A 12,460-nucleotide genomic window follows, 5' to 3' on the forward strand; every position below is an offset into this window, starting at 1 on the left:
ATGAGAAAAAGATGGATAATGTGGCCTTTTTGGTTGACATCACTTCGTATCTGAATGAACTGAATTGGAAGCTACAGGGCAAGGACTATTCAATTTGTGAATTGATGACAGCTGTCCGCTCCTTTCAGATGAAACTTGAAGTGTTCAAGGAAGATCTGCAGGGAGACTGTGCACACTTCCCAGCAGTGCAGGGACAGAGAAATGTGTCTTCTTTTGTTGGCTTTGTAGATAAGCTGATTGTAAACTTCAGCAAACGTTTTGACAGCTTCAGCTTTGGACGGCAGCTCACCATGTTCATTCAGAACCCATTTCGTATTGCAGATGTCAGGGAGTTCTCAAAGGAAGTTACACAGCACTTCAAGTGGGCACATGCTGGGCCTCTCCAGATGCAACTGGTTGATCTCCAAGCAGACGTGGCCCTGAAAGAGCAACTTGGAAGAACTGACCGTGTTTGGCTCCACATACAGCTGCAAGGCAGCTTTCTCCACAATGAACATTATTAAAACAAAATATCGTTCCAGGCTAACCAATGAGCACCTGCATGTGTGTATGAGAATGGCCCTGACACCATTTCAGCCCAGATTTAAACTGGCAGGACAAGCTCCAGCTCAATTCTCGCACTGAATAAAACAAAGTGAGTGAGGGACTGCAATATAAGAGGGAAAGAAAGAGAACATTTAAAACTGTTCAATTGTTATGATGTGTAAAGACTGATATTATTCTATAATCGTCTGAAACTGTTAAGTCATGATGTGAAACGGTTAACAAAGAAAAAGCGAAACTCAAGCTGCTGCTACACTTTATTTTATTTATCTAAAACTAAGCACTTTTAAGATGCACATATTTTCAAAAGCTATTTTATTTATTTTTTCTATTTTATTTTTAAATGCAGCCCGAGAGGAACATTACACATAGCCACAGTATTTACTGTATATCTGTATAGTTCAATGTTAATTGACAATAAATATTGTTGTTTATGAATTGTACTTTATTTATTTGATTGGCAGTCAGTTGTTGATTACATGCAGATGTTGATAAAGCTGTAGCTACTTCAATATCACATTAATTCATAAAGCAACTTAGACATTTTGATGTTCCGGACCTTTGCACGGGGACATTTTCTCTAACTGGACCTCGTTGGATTTTAGTTGAATACCCCTGCTCAGTGTATCCTGCTGCTTCAGAGGTGCTGTGTCATTGTCAGCGGCTTCCTGCCTCCAACGACACAGAGCCGTGCACACAACGAGGGAGGAAGAGGAAGAAGCCTGTAGGAAACCAGTGCTGTTTCACTTAGCTTTCTTGAAAAGCTAAAAGATTACACTAAACGTGTTAGAATATTTGTAACCCTTGTATTATGTTCACATTTTACACCCGTTGGTACTGTCAAACTGACCTGAGCCATGATTATCATCTTAAAAAATAGAAAACACATAAAGTCCCTAATTTATATTTTCTTTATCTTATTTCCTTACAATATATGTAGCATTTATGATTCATATTTGCAATTACTCCCTTTTAATAATGCAAGTTTCATTTGTTTTTTGTGATAGTTATTGATGTTTATTATTTGTTATCGTATTTTATTATAATAAGGGGGGGGGGCTCTTCGTTGGGATTGAACACTGTATAATCCCATATGAGCTCCAAGCCCCTTTGAGCAGAGACACTGTTCTATTATATTGCTGGAGGAGGATTGAAGTGTGCTATACACTGTAACATATAGTAATTTATATGTTAGTGTGCGGGTGTGAGAGGGTCAGTGTGAGTACATGAAATGTTTAGATTGTTCTGGAATAATATTGTGCAGGTTCCCAATCTAAAAAAATAGGAAGACAGAAGCAGATTGCTTCTCGGTGCTTTGATTGTAACAATGTATAAGGTGTGTGTGTGTGTGTGTGTAGTAGAATTTCCAAGCAGACGTGGCCCTGAAAGAGCAACTTGGAAGACGTGTGTGTGTGTGTGTGTGTGTGTGTGTGTGTGTGTGTGTGTGTGTGTGTGTGTGTGTGTGTGTGTGTGTGTGTGTGTGTGTGTGTGTGTGTGTGTGTGTGTGTGTGTGTGTGTGCGTGTGTGTGTGTGCCTCAGAATTGATCCAGGTCCAACTCACCTGGGGCCTCATCTATAACGAGGTGCGTAGGATTCACGTGGGAAGGTTGCTTACGTAGTAGAAATCCAAAAAATAGGAACAGAAATTTTCCGATTTACCAAACATTGCGTACCGGCGAGGAAAGTGCGTACCGCACTTCTTACGCCGGTTTCCCTTTATAAATCACGATCGACTCGAAATGCGGTGCAGCCTTTGCGGGCTTCACGTAACGCCCATATTTGCCTATAAATAGTCAAAGAAACGCCCATTCATTCATTCTGACTGACTTTATGAAGAAGATCGCAGGAAATGACGACAGAACAGCTAAAAAATACATCTCACACCGTGTCGTTTTTGGTTATTTTGGGGAGGTCGAGATAAATCATATTGTTTGGTGGATGCAGTTTGAACCAGAGTAGCAGCATGGAGGTCGGATCGTCACCAAAATAAATAAATAAATGGCCCGAAAAAGGTTAATGACAAAAACATACACATAGCCTTCCTCAGGCAGTGTGTTTGTACCGGGGACAGGAGACCCCCCCTCAGGGTCGGCTCTAGAACAAATCGAATGGGGGGGGGAAATCATTTACCAAGGGGGGGCACACACTGCCGTCAACAACCAACACACAAACACCAACGCAACTTCAATTTAAAAAAACATGCTGTAAAGTCTATCGTCTTTCACACACATTGCAGGGGTGTAGTGCTATTTTATAGCGCACCTATGACTTCTGCATACATGCACGGTTGTGGCAAGACCACCAAAACAGAAACATATGGACATAGGCCACCATATAAAAAGTGTGCAAATGTATTTAGTATCCTATCCATGTGAACATGTTTTAGGTGGGGGTGGACCTAACCTCCTCTAGGAGTGTCTGGGAGCATGCTCCCCCGGGAAGATTATTTTTAAGATATTGAAGTTAAATGCATCAATCTGGTGCACTTTGAGAGCAAAATGAAGAGATCTATGGATAGCCTACACCTCTCAGCATCCATATGAAACATAACTGTACACAGATTTACTTTTTTTTAATGGATATTTTACTAATCACTCCCCTTTTCAACTGTATTCTTGTGTTACTGTCCTATCGTATTTCATACCCGTTTTTCATTTATTCTCTTATTTTTTTTAATAACTATAGGCTAATGATCATATAAATGTGTTCCTCGCAAATACTTGTTTACATAAATGGTGACCAAACCGTTTGAGACCCACTGAGATAACTTACACTAAAGTGAACTATCTAAACACTGAGAGAGTCCTTACCTCACTGAGCTGACGTTATAGTCCTCTCAGTCTGACAGGAGAGGACTCTCCTCCACCTTGGTGTCGAAACAGCTCTTTATATCCGTTAGCATAGCTAGCTAACCAGATGCTAACAACAACATTCCACATTACCGCTCACACACTCAAAATGCGATCGTGCCACACACACACAGAGCCGAGCTTGAATTAAACACAGAGACCCAGAAGTAGGCTACTTGTACTGTATATCATATTATTTTCGATGGCTTTACTGTATAATCAGTGTAACAGATGAACAGATTGCCACCAGCTTTCATCTAAACACACAGCCACGTAATGATAACAAAACAAAAGTCGGGGGTCATTGGTCAAGCAACACACCAACCAGAGCAACACACTCTCACTCCCTAAGCGTCCAATAGCACGTTTGGTCAGTGTCCGTGGCGTCCAATTGTGACGCTCCTAGGCTCCTTCAGCGTCATAAAGGGACGCAAATAGCTTTCAACTGATTGCAATGTATTCCCATCTGCGTCGGGATTTGACGCTCATGGAAGCACAGCATTCGTTTGTGTCGGCTGCCCTTAAAGGTAATGTGAGCGTCCATTCCCAGGAGTAAAGGATGGCAGAAGACACTACACTACCCAGAATCCCCAGCTATCGTTTGGACTACGCCATGTGCTCTGTTTGACAAACCCCGTGATAGTCCTCAAGCTCTGTGATTGGAGAGTGTGCTCCGAGGGTAAAGCCGATTCTCGAACAGCACTTGAAATGGGATGGAACCACGGCAGACTGTCCAAAACTGGATTTGAACGGGTCCACCGCGTCCCCCCTCCCCCACCCCGTCCCCAGAACTACACATGCTGGCTATTCTGTTTCGCAACATGTTCTCTATGGCACGTCTCTACTGGGAGTTGTAGTTTTAAAAGACGTTTTCGTATTTCCCATAATAAGAAGTTGCCAGTATTAAACAATCTTCAGCAAGAATTGAAACTGAGCAATCTCATTCCTCTGCATGTTTTTAAAGCTAGGGTAAATGAAATGCTTGCCGATACAATGGGAACTTGTAAATGTCTATAACTATGTATCCTGTAAATATAATGTATAATGTCCTTTATTGTTTTATGTTTCATGTGGAACCTATATGCTGCAGGTCTCCCTTGAAAAAGAGATCTATGATCTCAATGGGACCAATCTGGTTAAATAAAGGTTTGAAATGAAATGAAATGAAACTGTGTACATCCCTGGAGGTTTAGGGGACAGGAAACACTCACATTTAAAACATATAATTAATAAATGGGTGAAAATTGCTTGTGCCCATTATGGGCAGTATTAATATATATACCCACATGCCAGCTAAGGTCAGAAGAGCTTTATTTAACAGCTGGTCTTATGTGTGTGACCCCTGTGATAACATTACATTACATTAATTGATAAGCCTGAAACATGCACTTGTCAAGGTTCAGAGGCACATTTTGCAAATATGGCAGTAGCCATCGATCAGCTTAAGATAAGATATACTTTATACTTCCAAGTTGGAACATTTGCGTTACATCAGCATGAGTAACAGTTAAATATGCAGTTGTATTTATTTGAAAATCATTTAGTATAATCACACAAATTCTGTGTTTTATATTCAACAATTCTGTGTTCTTTATTTATTGATTGTTCAATACCTGACAAGGCCGGAGATGAAATATCTACATACATCTTATAAGAGTATAATACATTATATATAATATCAGTTAAAATAAGTGCTTCAACATAGTTAACATTGCTGGAGGTATGCACACATATTGATAGATGTCTTGTAATGCACTATTGAGGAACCTGCAACCCAAGTTTTTCATTCAGTGCAGAACTACACCACAGTTGTGTAGGCCTATATGATATGTCAATAAACCTTAGAAAATCTTGAAATCTTGAAAGGGATGTGCAAAATAGTCATTACATGCAGTATTTAATTAACTATTAGTAGAGAATAACGAGTAATGAATATACTTTATAGGGATCGTATTAATATCTAATAATAAAAATAATTCAATTCAATAACATGCTTTAACCACCAGGTGTCCCTTTATATCAGCTGTGCACCTTTATGGTGTAAATACAGCCTATCTACCAATTGGATCAAATATAAAAGTGAGCCGAATTAGCGTTGATACTGCAAGGAGACGTATTGTGTGAAAAGAAATGTAAGATGTTGTTTAATGGCTGATATATTTATGATCCACGTCACGTTTTCAGTTCCTCATGTTTGTCTTCTCATCAGGGCTCTATAAATACAGAACTACGGCAGATGTAATGCAGCCGAACCGTGTATTACAATGCCGTTATGTGATGACTTTCAAAGAGAAAAGCAAGCACACTCGGAATAAGGTATTATTATTTATTTTTTTAAATGTTTTCGGTCTGTTTCCGGTATTTGTTAATGACGATGTGCTGTGAGATGTGAGACTGGAATTGCACAGGGGAAAATAACGTAGGCTATCTTTAGATGCGGAATTTGTTAAACTAATATGTTTAGGCTGTGGACCAACACTATACATTGACGGGGAAGGGGGTAGCAATAAAGATAACACCATTAAACAGTTACACAACATAATAGAAATAATATCGATAGCAGCTTTCCTAGCAACCACCTTGGTAACAATGAAAACGTCGCAATTTCCTGAAGTAATCTTCGTAATAACTAGCAAACTAAAGATCATGTACATCCACTGCACACATAATCTGAAATAACAACTCATATTTCTCGCATCAAATGACATCAAAACGCATTTTAATGGCCAAACTAACTTTAAAATAGGCATTTTCCACCTAGAATAAAACAAAGTTCGGCCATGTTTTCTTTTTCTGCAGGGAGACATTTGAAGATCATGTGACATAGACCCAGCCATCGGAATGAATGGTGAAAAAAACGGGGTTTGTCAAACAAAGCACATGGTGTAGTCCAAACGATAGCTGGGGATTCTGGGTAGTGTAGTGTCTTCTGCCATCCTTTACTCAGAAAAAATATTTGTTTCTCCGAATCGAAGGGGAAAAATACAAAAGCATTGCACACAATTTAAACCAATCAATGTTGTGTAATTAACAAGGATAATCTGGTGTTTTTTAGTCGATGAGTAGTGCAGATATCACTGTAAAATCAATCGACAGTAAGAGGAATACTTACTTCCGGGTGTACAATTCTCCGTTATCCAATGGGAATGGACGCTCACATTGCCTTTAAGGGCAGCCGACATAAACGAATGCCGTGCTTCCATGAGCGTCAAATCCCGACGCAGATGGGAATACATTGCAATCAGTTGAAAGCTATTTGCGTCCCTTTATGACGCTGAAGGAGCCTAGGAGCGTCACAATTGGACGCCACGGACACTGACCAAATGTCGCTATTGGACGCTTAGGGAGTGAGAGTGTGTTGACCAGAGAGCAGCAGTGAGCACACCTCAGGCTGTGTTTTATATTTGTATTCTTTATTTCTGATGTATTTCACACACAAAACCTTTAGTGGAAACGTTTTCACTTATATGATTAAAAAAACAAAACGGCAAAGTGACAAGGCTTACCCACCCTGCGTTGGGGGGCACAGTGACTCATTTGGGGGGGCATGGCCCGCGAATGACCCCCCATGACGCCGACCCTGCCCCCCCTTGATGAGAAACTGTAAGAAATGATCGGGGAATCCCTCCGGAGTGGAGTCATGACGACTGGATCTGAATTATGTTTTTGTATTTGGTGGTTTGTGTTCCAGCTGTCAATCAGCTGTGCGCAGCGTCTCCACTGCAGCCTGTGCGTCTCAAGCCCCCCCCCCCCCCCCCCCCCCCCCGCAGCAACTCTATATCCACCAGTTAAAGGAAATACAACTAATGTGTTGTGTTATATTAGCTGTACAATTTACCACATATGGTGTTCTTAGCTTCCATACCTCCTGTGTTTTACGAGCGACTTATCAAGTCTTGGCAAACGGCATAAAACACGATTAAACATGATAGTATATAAAACCATGCTCGTATCTACAACCTATAGAAATGCAAAACGGCGTCAGTTTAGACGTAATTCTGTCCTTCTGCTTAGCGCATCATTTGAGAAAACATTTCATAACATTAACACAACATATTCGAGGTGGTTTCAATAACATATCCGTATTTATTTATTTCTCCAATTTATGTTTGTGTGTGCACTGAGGAGTCTCAAACAGGCGTTTGTTAAATCATTTTAAGATTGGCTTTAATCAATGTTTGAAAATGAATTCTTCATATATGACAAATGAGAGGTAACATTTTATTTATGGTATTATTTCCACATATTTCTCTCCATTCTTCCTTCTGCCAACGGTGTCGCAGTTTCTCGTCTCTCCCGTTTTTGTGCTTAGTGCGTACGCATGGGTTAGAGTTTGCGTGGAGGACCGCACATTTTCCAGTCAAGTTAGTATTTTATAAATCGCAAACATTGCGTAGAAACTGGCGTACGCCATCTTTTGAGCGTATATCCCTTTATAAATGAGGCCCCAGAACATATCATGAAGGACGTAACTGTATTCAAGCAAAAGTAAACATGTCTATGTGTTCATCAGAGAAAACAAGATAAAGCCGTGGAGTTTTAAGTTGAAAGAAAAATATCCTTGTATTTAATTTTTTGTGAACATTTAAAATGGGTCAATTTGACCTGAACACCACACAAGGGTTAAAGAGTTGCTGATACATTTAACACTCACAAGCACCTTCTTTGCTGTCTGCTCTTGTGAAGCAGAGTTCATTATATCCTAGGAACTTTACCAATGTCTTTAAGCAGATTAGTTGACTACAGTTATGGCTGGAAAATGTTAGGGAACACTTTAAGACATACCCAATGTTTACTGAACTCAATCGTTATATTATTCTTGCAAAGTCTCAACTAAATCTGTCTTCTGTTTTAGAAACGTCAGTAAATGGCTCATTCTATGCATTGGACTTTCAGGAGCAGGTACAACTGCCCAAGTATTTTAAAGAAAAGTAGTCCTCTTCTTTTAAAAACCAGATCAAGTGATGCATTTTGGACAGACATTGCAAACTTGTTTCATTTGAATCTAAATAGCAAACTATTCAGTCAGATCAGCAATTTAATCTTGAAGTATTTCAAGAAGTATTTCAAGCACTTTATTCAAAATAAAAAAGTACTTTTCAAATCTTGTTCGCACATGTGAGCCCTTCACCATGAGCCCGGCTTTTTTGTGTGCCCTCTTTATTAAACATTTATCCTAACTTTTAGGATATTAGCATGGGAATGTTTCAATGTTTTCAGGGGAAAATAGCTCGCTTAACAATTAGCTTATTATATGGAATATTGAACAAGAAATCAAAGAGAACAAATATGATCACATAACATTTATTCATGTCACATTTAACACAGTATCACCCCATTTTCTTCTTCTGTTACAAAAATTGTTGTGATGCCAGGAGCAGCATCAGCATCTCCCCGTGATGTGAACTCAAAGCGCGTTGCCGGTGTGTTTGTTGTTATCAACATTCCTCTCTTGTGTTCAGAGCTACCAGGCAGAGTCTGTATAAAGGTCCAGTCTTATACCAGCAGGACCGCATTAATGCAGCCGTCGTTCTCTGGGTTATTCGTCACCTGGGCATATTTACCTGGAGGAAGATACATATGTTGGTTAGAGCACAATCACACATCTTTTGTTTACAAAGTGATTTTTTTGTATTATTATTGTTAAGATAGTTAATAGACATATTACCGTAGAACATGCCAATACATTAGGGCTTCACCAATTGGTTTTTTTTTATTTTTAAGATTTGACGCTTCTTTTGAAGTTTTGTTTGGATAAAACTTAAATAAAAACATGTTTTTGCAAATGATCTCTTTGTTTTTTCAATTAATGTTGACGTTTAGTTTTTACAACACTTTGGATTTTTTTAAATCTTTGGAAGTCTGAAAGAAACGTACATGGCTGCTAGAATTTAGATCTACAAATAGTTTAATACTTATAATATTAGCGTAGCCTAATCTAATTCCCCCGGCCACACGAGGACGAAAACGGTCGTTTACGTTACTGTTTAGTGTCATGTAGACCGTTCGGCCACACGAATACGGCACTAAACGACTGCGGAAACGATAACGGGTCCCAAGGTGGATAGAACGGCATACGCAACGCTCTGGGGGGTCCAACGGCTCCGTGTGTACGCCCTATACGATCATTTTCTGATAATGATGAGCAATAGCCCGCCTCTCCCCACCTCTGCTGCTCACCCCCGCGTCAAAGTAAACTGCACACTGAATTCAGATTATTTATCTTTCTCTCGATATGGACCTAAACGCGAGTGAAGTCTAATCTGACAGGACGGAGACACGCAGCTCTGCTCACCTGCAGCTCCTCCCGCTGCAGCAAAACACACACTTCAAGTCAGATCATCACCCTTAGCTATTTTAATTACCTCTCAAACTCCCTACATTAGTTATAAATATGTTTATTTTTACTGTCGGCCGGGCCACTCATTACTGGATCAGCTGCTGCATGAGACAGACACTGACGCTGTCCGAAGAGAGGGAGGAAAAAGAGAGGCTCCGTGTATTTTATTATATAGAGTCGTTATTCATTTGTTTTAAAGCTCAATAAATAACAAAGAAGACCTTTGTCCGGCACTTTTATCATTTTGTCCGGAAGATTTAAACTTTAATACACGTTGACTGGCGAAAAACTCTGCCCGGTTCCCTCGGCCCCCACCGCGGAGAATAAACAGAAGGGCAACCATGACAACCATGCTTCTTCGCTGCTTTTGTGGAGGAAGTTACAGCGCCACGTACAGGCTCGGCATATGTACTGCAGCTTCTCCAGCGGTTGGAGCTAAACGGAGCGGTCTCGTGTGGACAGAAACTTTCCGGTGAATATTGCGTGTGGACGGAAGATTTTTTGCGATTGCGTTTGCGGTTTACCGTTATCGTCCTTGTGTGGCCGGGGCTTTATCTGCAGCCACTGTGCAGAAACACATGAAGTACACCAAGGGATTCACAGATGCCCAAAGAGGAGCACTCACCCCAGATAACCTTTCCTCCTTGTGTAACCAGGCCCAGCTCGCTGACATTGACCTCCACCACTGTTCCTTTTGTGATGACTCCCAGGGCGGTGTAGAGGGGGGAGGAGGGGTTCTTCTTCACTCCCAGGATGGGAAGGCAGAATGTGGCTTTCAGCTCTGGATGTGTGACGTGAGCTTTCTTAAAACGCAAACCCTAAAGTAGATTCAAGAGAAAGATGTTATTTAGGAGTTAGGAACGTAATTAAAACAGACATTCAAGCCTGAACTCATGTAAGCCAAGAGTTGTGTGTGTTAGTTAATGTAAAAAGCAATAAAACAATTCCAATGACACTGCGATCTTACCATGGGTCTGATGAAACGCTCATATTTGGGGGGTTTACGGGTGAAGCCGTCTCCAACAAAGCAAACTTTGGTGACCATTCTCTTCCAGGCTTTCTTTTGTCTCTTTCCAGTTTTGATGACCTTAAGTACTTCTGTTTCTCCCTGGGCACGCACCTTTGGCAGGGGCACCTCCCATTTGCCCTGCAGAAAACATACACACGATATTTGTGATTAGAAACCAATTAAAACATCTCCCAATGTTACCACACTCTGATACAGGGACTGCAGACATACAGATGTGATGTGGTACTTACAGCCTTCTCTTTCCTCTTCTGTTTGATCATGTTGGAGAGGACCTTTGCTCGGGACTGTCCCTCTCTGTCCAGCAGGTAGGCTGGCACTGCTCCCTCTGGGGTCTTATCATCGTTCTTCTGCTTGGTTCTCCTCTGTTCATGCATTTTGAGGCTGCAAAAATACAAGTCAGAATTGTTTAGCTGCTCATTTGGCATAGTTTTCATGGTTTGTTTTTTAAGCCAGCATATACAAAAAAATATATATTAAACTCACGTCTTCTTCATCTGGATCTTCTCTGAATGTCTCTGCTTGTTGTACAGTTTGGCCTTCAATCCAATCAGCGTCCTGGCTTTGTGGGAACGTGTATGGGCCTCACGGCTCTCCTTCTTCCTTTTCCGTTCATCGTGGTCCAAGCGGCGGCCATGCCGCTTGCGATGTAACTCAATGTGCTCGTTCTGGGGCTAAAAAAGAAAACAAAAACGATAAATGCAAAGGCTTGGAGCAGAAATCTACAGTGCTCAGTTCCGAGGAAAAAAAACATTACTCCAGCATTGTCTCTTACATGGGGCGCTGCATTCATTTGTATAGGCTTTCATTATTCGGAAAGTGGCTCATTTCCATATATCAATGATATTTTTAAAAGTGAACTAAGTATATCTATTTCAAATGCATTGATCTTTCCCGTCATTTTTTAGCACACATGTCAAACTGTCTGGTTCTCTATTATATATATATGCTTGTAAATTGATTACATTTGGGTTTATGGTGGTAAAATATCAATTTTAAGACGTCATTTCGGGCTCTAGGTAATCATAAATTTGGCACGCTGATCAATTATTAAAATATGTTACTTGCAGCCATAAATCTAACAATTCCACGTTTAATCGTGTAAATACAAAAACAGCGAACAGAAACAATTAAGCCAGAGTAGCACTTTAGAATATTACACGTTCATTTAAATAGCAAAATTACCTATTATTCAATTATAAATTAGGTCTACACTCGATAAAAACGCAATGGCCATTCCCACTACATTTCAACTTCGAAGCATTTGCGTTACAATTAACACCGCAAGCACAACCAAAACTAAAGATCCCTCAAAAAGATTCACAACATAAACAAGTGCATGCTCATACACTCGTTACTTCAACTGCATCTTTGTATGTAGCAGGCTCATAATTGTAATATTAACAATATAAACAACACCAGGTCAGAGCAGCACGTCACCAAGCCACATGTGAACTGATGCTAACCGCTAGCACGATATGCTAACCTGTTAAAATGACTGATAAAAGAACTACTGTGCTACAAAAAACGGTTGTCTTCATACCATTTTGTGTTGGTGGTGTTAAGTCTTTCGGCGAATACTTCGCAGGTGGTGCCAGTCGGCAAAGACGCGAGTATTTTGTGTTTTCGCTTGAGGCTGGGGTCGTTTCGATGTTGTTTCCCCCGTAGCCGATACTTAGAGGAAGTACGTCATACGGAGGA

General features: G+C 40.5%; 1 protein-coding gene across 1 annotated transcript; it reads right to left on the bottom strand.

Annotated features, from left to right (window-relative positions):
• Window positions 1-8,680: 8,680 nt before the first annotated feature.
• nsa2 (NSA2 ribosome biogenesis homolog (S. cerevisiae)) lies at window positions 8,681-12,446 on the bottom strand. Its single transcript, XM_034095759.2, has 6 exons — window positions 12,303-12,446; window positions 11,246-11,433; window positions 10,993-11,143; window positions 10,700-10,879; window positions 10,358-10,550; window positions 8,681-8,956 (listed from the first exon to the last, which is right to left on the bottom strand). The coding sequence occupies exons 1-6, from the start codon at window positions 12,303-12,305 to the stop codon at window positions 8,889-8,891; spliced, it is 783 nt and encodes a 260-aa protein (XP_033951650.1). The 5' UTR covers window positions 12,306-12,446; the 3' UTR covers window positions 8,681-8,888.
• Between the last annotated feature and the right edge of the window lie 14 nt (window positions 12,447-12,460).

Source organism: Pseudochaenichthys georgianus, chromosome 12 (genome assembly GCF_902827115.2).
Source record: "Pseudochaenichthys georgianus chromosome 12, fPseGeo1.2, whole genome shotgun sequence".
In the NCBI taxonomy this organism is placed as follows: Eukaryota; Metazoa; Chordata; class Actinopteri; order Perciformes; family Channichthyidae; genus Pseudochaenichthys; species Pseudochaenichthys georgianus.